This window comes from Myotis yumanensis, unplaced genomic scaffold (genome assembly GCF_028538775.1).
Source record: "Myotis yumanensis isolate MYYU_CA2020_CCGP unplaced genomic scaffold, mMyoYum1.0.hap1 SCAF_3, whole genome shotgun sequence".
NCBI classification, from domain to species: Eukaryota; Metazoa; Chordata; class Mammalia; order Chiroptera; family Vespertilionidae; genus Myotis; species Myotis yumanensis.
This window is the reverse complement of record NW_027223754.1, coordinates 28,430,538-28,443,478: the sequence shown is the minus strand read 5'-3', so window position 1 is coordinate 28,443,478 and position 12,941 is coordinate 28,430,538. Positions and strand designations below refer to the sequence as shown.

The 12,941-nt window shown below is 44.4% G+C and overlaps 1 protein-coding gene across 1 annotated transcript in view; it reads right to left on the bottom strand.

Moving 5' to 3' along the window:
* The window catches only part of RASA3 (RAS p21 protein activator 3), a 116,181-nt gene that overhangs the window by 74,746 nt on the left and 28,494 nt on the right, over positions 1-12,941 (bottom strand). The window contains exon 2 of the mRNA XM_070408539.1: positions 1,949-2,066. Within this exon, the coding sequence (XP_070264640.1) occupies positions 1,949-2,066 (118 nt within the window). The remainder of the gene's footprint in view (positions 1-1,948; positions 2,067-12,941) is intronic.

Sequence of the window (12,941 nt, the reverse complement as noted above, 5' to 3'; positions counted from 1 at the left end):
TCCCCATTTCTCAACCTCGCCTAAAAGAGAGGTTCCCAAATCTATTCCCTTCCCAAAGACCCTCATTCACAAGCCTATGGAGAGTAGCATTTACAGAGACTGACAGTAATCCTCCAAGTCTATGACCCACGGGCCTCTAACATTGACTAAACATGGAAAGGGTTTTTCTCACATTAGGCAAATGGAGATAACCCTTGAAGGGTCAGTAACATCACCATCCCCAATGTCATCTTATCATCAACCCAAAACCAGACTTTACCTCTGACAAATTCCTCAGACTTTTCATTTTTCTTCAGGAAAGCATTCCAGAGAATCTGGTGTACGCATTAAAATAACACAACTGCAATAGCTCGGAGCCTTGCCAGTGTTGGTGGCAATGGTGCAGATGGAGAAGGAAATGTCTCCATGTTTCAGGGGCAGGAGATCCTTTGCAGTTTTCAAAAAATTAAATTCACTAAGTCATTGGAATGTGTTGTTTGTTCCCACTTAGAAGCAGCAATCTGCAAGGATATAATTCATCTGCTAAAAATGTTCTCAAACTCAAAATAGCTGTTTGGATGGACCCACACAACCCATAATTCGAAACCCGAAGGTGGAGTCACTGGCTACACAGGGATTCTTCTTCACTTCATATAAACAACACGCTCAGGGCCCCACTGCTGGCTTTGGTGTGCTTCCCCCAGACTGCAAACCACTACCCCCATCCCCCAACTGCTAACACATATGTACCAAGATGTTCTGCCGTCTCACTGTTCGCATTTCTGGTTTCTCACTTCCCACCCCCTATAACTGCTGTGACTTTTAGTTGCCATCACTTCCTACCCCCTGGGTGTGGTCCAGGGCCAGCAGCAGAAGCTCCTGAAAGTTGTTATATATGCAAATCACAGCCCCACCCCAGACATCCTGGGGCAGACATCTGTTTTTAATAAACCTTCCAAGTGATTCTTAAGCAAGCTAAAGTTGAGAAACACTAATGTTTTTAATTATACAGCAAACATCTCAGTCTTAAGACCTGTTAGATGCTGCTCTTTCTTACCTGAACCCTGTCTTCCTCAAATTCTATCAATAAATGTTTTCTAGGGCTCCTACCTCAGTGAATTGTTACTTCTATGACCATCTTGGGCATGCCTCTCTAGATAAATTTAAAGGAAGGTGGTAAAAAAAAGTGCTTTCCAAATATTTACCCACTCAAAATCCTTGATTTGTACTCTTCTGGTGCAGTATACGCTTTCCAGTCCATCTCTTATAAGACACTAGAGCAGTGGTTCTCAACCTTCCTAATGCCAAGCTCCTTTAATACAGGTCCTCATGTTGTGGTGACCCCCAATTTCATTGTTACAAATTGAACATAATTAAAGCATAGTGATTAATCACAAAAACAATATGTAATTATATATGTGTTTTCTGATGGTCTTAGGCGACCCCTGTGAAAGGGTCGTTCGACCCCCAAAGGGGTCGCAACCCACAGGTTGAGAACCGTTGCACTAGAGGCCCAATGCACAAAAATTTGTGCAAGAGTAGGCCTTCCTTCCCCTGGCTGCCGGCACCGGCTTCCCTCTGGCACCCGGGACACAGGCTGCTTCCCTCCAGCCCTGGCTTCGTCCGGAAGGATGTCTGGAATGACGCCTGGAATGATGTCTAGTCTAATTAGCATATTACCCTTTTATTATTATAGATTGTCTTGGAGGCAAACAAACAGTCACATATGTGCGCTTTGTTCCCAATGCTGTCCAGTCCTGGGCATCACGAGCATCTGGGGAATATCAGTTTGCCACTGAGGATGGATGCTCTGGCTGTAACTGCCCTGTAAGGCAGAGCCATGTGGACATTTCCTAATTCTCACGCAAACTAAGCAACACAGAAGATGGCAAGATGCCATATGTGTTCAGGATAGTTTCCATACAGAATAAAACTTATCGGTATCCAATACAGCAAGAGCAGACATTACCAGAGTGATTTCTCCACGATTTTGGTCCTGAAAACCTCCTCTTGGTCCAGGTTCACGGTGCAATAGCAATCTCGCATCTTGTTTGGCCCCGGGTAAGTAGGAAGATTTTTGGCTTCACCTAAAAAGCAAGTGTAAGTATGTCATCAACATAGCATATAATTATTTGGTCCCCTTGCTAATCACAGACACGTTTCCAAATAATGGGTTTATTTCATAGCAAGGCACCTGCTTTCACTTTTGTACATTCATTAGGTCTTCATAAGGTCATGGTTTTCGTGCTACCACAAGTCAAAACATTGATGAAAATACCATCGGTGGTGTTAAAAATACAACGTAGCATTCACAGTAACCTCTAAAACAAATTGATAAAAGTAGGAATCCATCAACCTAGGAATTAGGGATTTTTGTTTTGTTTTACTCACATTAGTCTCTTTAATTTTTTAATGTTTAAATTAAGGTAAATATATATAAGTTAAAATTAATCATCTTAATCATCTTCAAGTGTACAGTTCAGTAGAGTTAAATATATTCACATTGTTGTGCAATCAATCTCTAGAATTTTTTCATCTTGAAAAAAAAAAACTATGTACCCACTAAACAACAACTCCCCATTTCCTCCTCCCCCCACCTCCTGGCAACCACCCTTCTACTTTCTGTTTCTCTGAATCTGACTGCTTTAGAAACCTCATAGCAGTGGAATCATACAGTATCTGTCCTTCTCTGACTTATTTTACTTAATGTCCTCAAGGTTCACCCATGCTATAGCATGTGTCGGACTCTCCTTCCTTTTCACGGCTAAATGACATTCCATTGTGTATGTGCCACATTTTGCTTAACCATTCAATCCCCAGGTTCCTTTTTATTTTGAATTTAATTTGGTAATATTAGTCAAAGTTGGGGCAATAATTAAGGAGAAAGACTCTTTATTGATGAGAGTAAACTATGACCTACAGCTGTTTAAAATACAGAGTGATTAATCAGTTAGGAAAAATTCCAGGAAGAGAGAGCTGCTCTAGGTTGTGTGTCTCCCTCTCACAAGCCCCTTCCTTCACACACAAGCACATTTGGAGAAAAAAGGAGGAACCTTCAAGAAAGCCAGCTTGCCTGGCCAGCCCTGCAGGAAATGTCCACAATGTCAAAACCCCCTATTTGACCTTGGGTCTGTCTAGAGATCATTATCAAAACCACAACGGCCAGCATCCTCTGCTAGAAGCTCAGATTAAGCATGAGGGGTTGTCCAAACAGCCCTGTTTACTTGTGAACTGAGAGCGAGCAGGAATGAAAGAGAGGTGGCTTTCAACCGGGACAGCTGATGCCCAAGTGAAGACCACGACATGGAAGAAATGCCTCGAACATGCTATCACCTCCCAGAGTCTTCCTTGTCACCAAGTCATTTCAGTTCTAAAGATGCCTGGCTCTGGGCGTGCACTGGCACCAGACTCAGCACTAGGAAGAGGGACAGGTGTGGGCACATAGCACCATGCCAACAACAGTTCAGGTAGATGCTGATAATTTACTTCTGTGCCAATAAATCTTATTTCTGATACACAAAGGCGTTTTTTAGGATTTACAGCAGCACCAGTATTAATCTATGCCTGTGGACATTTCTGGCATGAGACCTACCTTCTTCTCTGGGCCTCAGTTTTCCCAACTCTAAAAGAAAGAACTCTCCAAGGCCCCTCTAGCTTTGAGACTTTTCTAACCCAGTAGGTTCCAGAAATTTTTCTTTCTCATCAAGAAATCATCAATGGCTATCAGTTGGTGAAGAAAAATAAATAACAAATAAATGTCTTTTTATAGCCACTATTATCCTTAAAACACCTTAACATCACAAGGCTTCCTTCCAGAACGTGCCATTTTTACATGAGCTGAGCAAATGAAAACATGGCCAATCTGGGAAGAGGCATTTGAATCCAAGCCAAGCTTCGAGTCCGTTGTTAAATGTCAAAAGACAGATTCTCTGAAGGCTTCTGGCAGATGTGAAAGGTCATATGCGCACATGCATATGCATGCAGAGTGATGAACCCACCAACAGGAAAGGGTAGGACGTGACTCCATGGGCATCTCCAGACTGGGAGGTGGAGGGGGAGATATGAGGAGGAGCAGACACAGGTTCCTGGTGACTGCTCCTTCCACTGAGCAGACCTGAAGCCACACCACACACACCAAGCTCACCATGGGGCCTGTCAGTTTTCCAGTTGTTTCTGGAACTGATCATTTTTGCAGTGTTCACAATCTTTAACCTCAAACCAGCCTGACTTTATTGACTTTCCTACTGTCACCTTTATGATGTGAATTGGGGCTTACCATATTTTCCTTTGAAAATTATTTTTTGGCCCCGCCAGTGTGGCTCAGTGGTTGAGTTTCAACCTATGAACCAGGAGGTCACAGTTCGATTCCCTGTCAGGCCACATGCCTGGGTTGCAGGCTCAATATCCAGCAGTGGGCGAGCAGGAGGCAGCGATCAATGATTCTCTCTCATCATTGATGTTTTTCTCTCTCTCTCTCAAGGTGGGGACTGTAGGATAAAAGAAAGAAGAGCCTGAACAACAGATACTTAAAAATGTGAAAATGCCAAATTATATTATTCTGATATGAATGCAGTCTCATCCACATTCCTCCCACCCTACAGGCTCCCAATCTGGACTGTTATAGAAACATCCTTGTTGCTATGACAATGACAACACTAGAGAGCCAGCTAGTGGACCTGTGCCAACATTAACAAACCACTCAGACCAGGAGGGTTGGGAGTAGCAGCCAGCACCCCGCCCTGGGCCATATAATCTGCCCTTACAGTTGGGAACCCCACCAAAAAGGGCCAAGAATGATGGGTTACTCCCAAGACTCTGCTTGAAGCCCCACAGCAGAGCAAGGGTGGATATCCCAGCTCTTAGGGCTTATTTCACCTCAACCATACTTGCAACAGATTTGTTTCTTCCATGTTGATTATTTATGCCAAAGGCTAGAGGTTGCATCACTTCCTAACTACATATTATGGGTCTTTTTTTCTCTCTCAGAGAAAAAGCATTATTTTCCGTAGTAAGTAGAGGCATTTACTTAAGAATATAAAGCTGGCCGAAACCGGTTTGGCTCAGTGGATAGAGCGTCGGCCTGCGGACTGAGGGGTCCCGGGTTCGATTCCGGTCAAGGGCATGTACCTGAGTTGCGGGCACATCCCCAGTGGGGGGCATGCAGGAGGCAGCTGATCGATGTTTCTCTCTCATCGATGTTTCTGGCTCTCTATCTCTCTCCCTTCCTCTCTGTAGAAAATCAATAAAATATATTTAAAAAAAAAAAAAAAGAATATAAAGCTGATCCTGTTATACAGTAAGTGCTGAACTGTTTAGTGAATGGATGAATAAATGATTACAAGATAGAAGAAAAGAAAACTCTGGCTTCATTCTAAGAAGCAAATAAGTAATCATTTTTATATGATTCTTCCTATTAACCACATCTCTAAAATTTACTGTTCACCAACCAGAACTGTTCATCAGTAAATTTGCTAAAGACAGCAAGTTTGGTATGTGATATCATCTCTGAACAGCTAGTTTACTAACAGAAGTAAAAGGCAGCACTTAAAAAACAGTAACATACACAGTGCTGAAACGGCAATCTCTGCTTTCTAATTACAGGAATCAGGCAATGGGTAAGGAAAACAAAGGTTAGGCTCTGAAAGCGGTCATCATCCCTGACCGGCGATAATTCCTGTGTAAGCTCTCAATGAACCAGCCAGAAAAACCCAAACCTGCAGGCAGCTGGGGAGAGCCATGGGTGAATGCCTATGCCTCACTGGAGGGGCCATGGGAGGTCTCAGTGCCACAGCCCTGGGACCAGGACTTGCCTGTCTGGAAGGCTGGCTTCCCTGGAGGGCACTCAGGGACAATGCCCTCTATGCCCCAAGAGGGGATGTCAGACACCAGGCACTCTAGGAGTAAGTAGCGAGAGCTCAAACCCATGTCACCTCTAAGGGTGGTCTGATCTTGTTTGCTGCCCTCCAGCATATAGAGAGGCCAATGTGCTCTCACCAAACTCACAAAAGAGAAGGATGGAGGAAAGGATGAAGGAGGCATTGGGAGGGAAGAGTGAGGGTCAAGGGCTTTAACTGACAAAGCACCATTCTTCCAGCTGTGAGCCTGGGGCCAACACCAACAGAACCGTCTGGGAGCAGACTACCCAGATGTGCTTGACTCCACCAGCCGTCCACACAACTCTGGCACTTTCAACTCAACTACAGATCAGCCTCACTAAATAATACATACAGGTCTGTGAGCCCAGTGCCCTAGTCCCGTAAGAGCAACCCCCTCCCAACCCAGAGGCCTTCATGTTTGGAAGCAGACATGAGGAAGAATGGCCGCTCCTAATGCTCCCCATCTTCAGGCAGGCCTTCCTGATTTACAACGCAAATGGCTCTACAAATTCTGGTAGCCAGCCTAGCTTATTATGACAAAATAAAAGCTATTTCCCCACAGAGATCAGTTTCATGATTAAAAATTCTATTTCCTTGAATATATTTTTGGCTGCCTTGCTATTTTAGCACTTGATATTAAATAGAACAAAACTCCATAAAGCCAGATGAGATTGGATTTCTAAATCACATTATAAACAGCCTCCTCTACTGCATACTGATTGAGAAGTCTGGAAACTCCATGCTGAGCTGCCTGGACGCCCGCAGGGCATCACCGAACCACCGTCACAGCACACATCTGCTCCCCGGAGACCCATACATGAATAGTGACTTACATCTGTTTCGGATTTCCTCCAATTTCCAAAAGGGGTAGGTAGTGCGTTACAATATAAAAGCCAAGTATACAATAAGGCTGTTGAACTTGAAATTAAAGGTTTAAAATATGGTAAAAGGAAGGAAAATTACATCTATCCATCCCCAATGTGGATGACTCAGTGATTGAGTGCCAAGCTTCCTAATAGCTATGGTACAAATGGAAATATGGTGGAGCACATCATTGTCATAATTTATTTAAAAACAAAACACACCAGTTCTCCAGGAGGAAACATCTTTCTACAGCAAGTCCATGGCTGGTAGCTTTATCTGGGAGACATTAAGTGATGGACTCGGCATATAAAAGATGCAGCAACGTGCTCCACGTACTTCTTGTTCTGTCCATCAGGAGAAGTGGGTGCACAATATGAACTGCAAGCCCTGTGAGAAGAGTTCTCTGCAGAGGAGGTGGGTGATAACCGAGGAGGGGCTGCTTTGTGCTGCCCCATCTGATTCAAGGCAAGATCCACACACTCTGGACAAATTCCGACTGGCATTTCCACTCCCAACACCTCTCACAGCCTTGCCTGACCTTGTCTGCCCTGTGCCTCAGCTCTTCAGAGTGCTGGTCTGTATGCCAAGATGCAACTGTCCCTAGAAGTTCCCATCTCCTCCCACAAGTGGCATCTGGGGTCACCTTGAGTAATGGGAACCTTGAGTAATGGGAACTTCCTGGCTGGATGCACAGCCCAGGGGCAGGCTGCAAGTAGGGGAGGAGGTAACTCGGGGCAAAAATCTGTGGCAACTCTGCAATTACAAAACACAGGGCTGGCACCCACCCACCTGGCTCCCTGGGACCCTGTGCCCCCTCTCACCCTTGCAGCGTTGGAACTGTGCTCCCCTCCCTGAACACCCCTGCAGCGTCTCCTGCTCCTCCTCCCTCCTCCACTATTCCTGCCCCACTCTGGGCTGTCCTGTTGTCATTTATGCAAGTCCATGTGCCGGACGGTCATTAAGATTTGGTGGGGCACTTTCCTTGTCTCTCTGCTTTCACGGGATGATCAGAATTGCTAGGACAGGAGTGGGGCTGGGGGGAAGGAGACCTCAGAAGTCTAAAGAAAAGTGCATTTTAGGCTCCAGACAAGAAACAAAAGCCCAAGATACTAAGAAGGGCAGATGGAAAATCATCCACTTCTCCATTTTCAGACTAATTTTATAGACAAGAGCATGTCTCCAGAATTAGTTAGATTTTCAGTTTTGAACTGAATTCAACCTATTCAGCACCTAAATACACACAAAACGTTAGCTAACTTTGCTCTTTTCCCACTGGGGAAAAAGAAAGCATGCTCTATTCTCCTGCGCTTTTCCAATTATGCTAGACATGAAAATAGTGTTCTTGACAATAACTCAATCCTGAAATAAAAACTATAAAATTAAGCCAAGAAAAGGAATAAAGAAACCACTAGTTTCCTTTTAATTTTAAAACGTCGTACTGTATGGGTATTTTTTACTCCTTTGAAGCAAAAATGTTATGCCTCCGTTTACAAAATATTTTTTTCATCTAATGCTATATTTTCTATCTAGTGGTTATTAAGACCAGAAAACAGCAAGCAGGCCATCAACAATGAAGACATTTATTGCTAAGGTGAGGATATTATGGAAACTTCTGGAAGGTGAGGACCGCTGGAAACTACAAGCTCTCCCCCAGGCAAGCCCTGGGCCTTCCCCAGAGCAAGACTCAGGGCAGGAAGGCCACCTCCACATCAATCCCTGTGCACCTGGACAGTGAACAAGAGGTGCCAATGAGCACAGACCACACAGAACAGAAAACGTGGTCCGTGGGATGCCGCCCGTGCTACAGGGAACTGCAGACTGGGAATGCTCTTCATGGGCGCTCTTCTTCCCCCGCCCCCCCACCCAGTGAAATGTGACCCAAAGAAAGAAAGAAGCAGAAAAGGGAAGAATGCCTGCTAGCACGTGGTATAAGGCCAGGAGTGGACACAGGTCCCACATGGCCATAGCGGTCATTTCCTGCTATAGACATACCTCTGTATTATACATTTGCTTGTGTGTGCGCATGTCTGTGTACATGTGTGTGCTGACTGCTGCTTTTTTAAACAGCTTTATTAAGACAGGCTCAGCATACCATTTGAAGTGTATAGTCCAATGATGTTTAGTATATTCACAGGGTTACACCACTATCACCAACATCAATGTTAGAACATTTTTGTCCCCATACGGGTAACAGGAACTATTTACTGTCATGTCCTCTTTCCTCCCCTTCCCCCGCCCCGGCCCTGGCAACTACTAACCCACTTTCTAGCTTTACAGATTTGCCTATTCTGGGTATTTCATACAAACAGAATCATAGACTATGTGAGCTTTTGAGTGTGACCCCTTTCAGTCAGCATGTTTTCAAGGTCCCTATGCACCGCAGCCTGTGTCAGACTCGGTCCCTTGCACAGCTGGGTAATATTCCATGGTGTGAATGTGGCATGGTCTCTTCATCAATGTTCATCCATTCCTCTGCTGATGGGCATTTGGGATGTTTCCAACTTTGGGCTACTGTGAAGAATGTGGCTCTGGGATCTGTGTACAAGTGTTTGTGTGAATGTATGTTTTGAATTCTCTTGGTTATATATACATGAGAGTGGAAATGCAGGGTCACATGGTAACTGTGTTTAATTGTTTGAGGAACTTCCACACTCATTTCCATAGCGGCTGAACCATTTTACATTCCCACCAGCATTGTACAAAGGTTTCAATTTCTCCACATCCTCACTGACACTCTTGTCCAGCTTTTCAATTATAGCTTTACTTTAAATCAAAGAAATAGCAGTTTTCTTTTTTTTTTTAGTATTTTATTTATTTATTTATTTTTTTAATTTTTTTATTGCTTAAAGTATTACAAAGGGTATTACATATGTGTCCTTTTTTTCCCGGCCCTTGACAATCCCCTGGCCTCCCCTACCCCCCAGTGTCTTATGTCCATTAGTTATGCTCATATTCATGCATACAAGTCCTTCGGTTGATCTCTTACCCCCCTCCCTCCTGCCCTCCAACCCTCCCCGGCCTTCCCGCTGCAGTTTGACAATCTGTTTGAGGCAGCTCTGCCTCTGTATCTATTATTGTTCAAAAGTTTATAATGGTCTCTATTATCCATGAATGTGTGAGATCATGTGGTATTTTTCCTTCATTGACTGGCTTATTTCACTTAGCATAATGCTCTCCAGTTCCATCCATGCCGCTGCAGATGGTAAGAGTTCCCTCTTTTTTACAGCAGCATAGTATTCCATCGTGTAGATGTACCACAGTTTTCTAATCCATTCATCTACTGATGGGCACTTAGGCTGTTTCCAGATCTTAGCTATGGTGAATTGTGCTGCTATGAACATATGGGTGCATATATCCTTTCTGATTGGTGTTTCTGGTTTCTTGGAGCAGTTTTCTTTTTTTAAAAAAAAATATATTTTTATTGATTTCAGAGAGGAAGGGAGAGAGACACAGAGAGAGGAACATCAATGATGAGAGAGAATCACTGATCGGCTGCCTCCTGCACGCCCCCCACTGGGGATGGAGCCTGCAACCTGGACATGTGCCCTGACTAAGAATCGAACTGTGACCTACTGGTTCATAGGTCGATGATCAACCACTGAGCCACACCGGCCAGGCCAGTTTTCATTTATTTTATGATGGCAAAATGGGGGTGGGGGAACCATGGCAACAGTTTTATTAAAACTAAGTACTTTTGGCACATGTCCAAGGCAGATCATGAAACTGTCTCCGAAGAGCACAGATGAAGCTCTTTCCACACGGCAGCACGTCCAGGATGCATCACTTTGGGTTTTGTGTCCCATTTCTGACCAGAAGAGTGACCTCCCCAGCCCTTAATCCCAGCACGAGAGATTCTGGGTTTACACTGCACACGGCCGAGCATTGGCTTTGAAAACACAGAGAGAAAAACATGTCACGCAAGAGAGCCAGACTTGATGAGCAGGCATGCGTATCTGCAAGGGCATCTCTGCTGGAAGCTCGGGTACTAACCACACAAAAATGAAATCCATCTGCTTCCGCTCAGCTCACCAGAGCTGGCCCCGAGTCGTGGGCACAGAAAAGAAAGCCAGTTCCCTTTTCTAGAGGAAGCTGGAGTAGTTCCAGAGGCCTGATTATGACTCCGGTTTGGAGTTTTCAATTGTGACTTATATGCATGTTTTCTGTTGCTGTTATTGTTCAGTAGTGCCAGGAATGCACGGTAGGAAACTTCCAGATGTAGGAGTCCAAGATTAAACATTAAGAGTCTGTCTGTAGCCCATGCTCTCTAGAAATAGCCTTCTTTAGTAACCTGTGTCTTAGTCCTTTGAGCAAGCAAGATAAATATAAATGACAGCCTCACTAACAGTCCCTGGTTTATTAATTTAAACTCCTCCGTCAACTCCCTGCTATGAAAAACAAAGAACTGAAAGCCATCTACATCTCCCACCCCCAACTCCCAATTTCTGTTGTCAGACTGTTTCTACATTGTCTTACCTATTTTCTTTGTAAGTTGATTCTAAATCTGTTAAGCCCACAAGATCAGTAGGCCCTCTGAGCACTGAGGTTCAATGGAAAGACACCTGACCTGGCCAAAGACCACCGCTCTCAATATGTGGTGGCCGCTCCCCCCTAAAGCATTCTGGCCTCTCTCATGTCAGACCCAGGCACTACTGCTTCTCACCCTCTGCCACCCGTTGTTTCATTCCTTTTTCATTTGGCCTGAGCACCTCCTCCAGGCACTTGGTTCTGGGGTGCAGGAGGATGCATCTTTGCAGCCCAAGTGTCCTTATAGTTTGACCAAGTACATAGTCAGGTTCAAGTTAACATTAAGGCACTGTTCTATTTGTAAGAGCTCTTTAGAGCATTAAATGGTCCAAATGTAAGTTCCATCCTGCAGCCTCCTTCACAGGCAACAATGCCACGAGTTCCTTGTTCCTCCTGGAGACTTTGGGAGCAAATACAAGCTGGTATATTACATAAATGGCAGCACATGCTCCTTAAAATGGGCATTAACAATACATCTGGGGAGAGTATCAGTGCATTAAGAATTCCCTCCCCTTTTTTCATTAAGTGAACACAGTCCATTTAACCCTCCCTCAAGGATGCGCACTTCGGTTATCTTCAGTCTTTGGCTAGTACCAGGATTGCAGCAACAAATAACCATGCACAGAATCTATTTCTGTAGGTTAAACAATAAACTCCTGGTATCAGAATCTCTGGGAAAAAGGATAATTTGTAATTTTCATACAAATTTATCATAGTGCCAAACAGTTCTCTATAGTAGCAATTTGCATTCCCACTACCATGTTTGAAAATGCCATTTTCCAATATCATTGCTAGTAATGAGTTATCAAAATTGTGGGTCTTTGCTAATCTAATCTGGGAAAAATTATGTGTGTGTGTGTGTGTGTGTGTGTGTATTGCACTTAATTTATTACAAAGGATTCTTTTTTTTTTTCAAGAATCTAATGTATTCCATTTATTCAGAAGTTAAAGCCCAAGACACCTGCACAGCTTTTCCCTCCTCTGTTCTCCATAAGCAAGGTCCCCACAAGCCAGCCCTGGCAGAGGCTGGCCACACACCATTCCGATGGGATCCATGGAAACAATGTTTAGGAAAACGGAAATCATCTTTGCTGTCAAATCCTGATTTTTCCAACTATGCCTGGACCCACTGCTTCTAACTCTATAGCCAGCGGTGCACAGCCTTGAGGAGCCAGATGCCCCGGGCCCCGGGCAGCCCAGATGCTAGGGGGCTCTCCCCGCCCTTGAACCAGACTCGTCCCTGAGGAAGGTGAAGGCTGAGGACCTCGTCATGACCAGTTTAACGACTAGCTGTCACCGCTGCAGTGCAGGTTCCTGGGTTCTGACAGAAATTCTTCATAGTTTACATTAAGTGTTTCTTGAAGTTAAGGGAGGAAGACAATCTGGGAAATATCAAATTTGTGGAAAGGCAGGGTGCATACTGCTACCATAAGCCCACAGACTGGTCTTGGTGCGGAATACAAGACGCCTGACCTGGCCAAAGACAACCGCTCCCAATTAGTGGTGGAAAGAGAATCTCCCCTTTCAAGATCCGAGTTTACTTTTCGGAAACAATCAACATACGATTTCCCCCTGCTCTTTTCCGCCCTGTATATTTTGGTACTACTTTTGCTTTTCCTTCTTTCCCCCACATCATTCTGTAAAAGAGCCCTGGCTTGAACTTGAGAAAGAAAATGTCTTAGATGTTAACAAATTCAG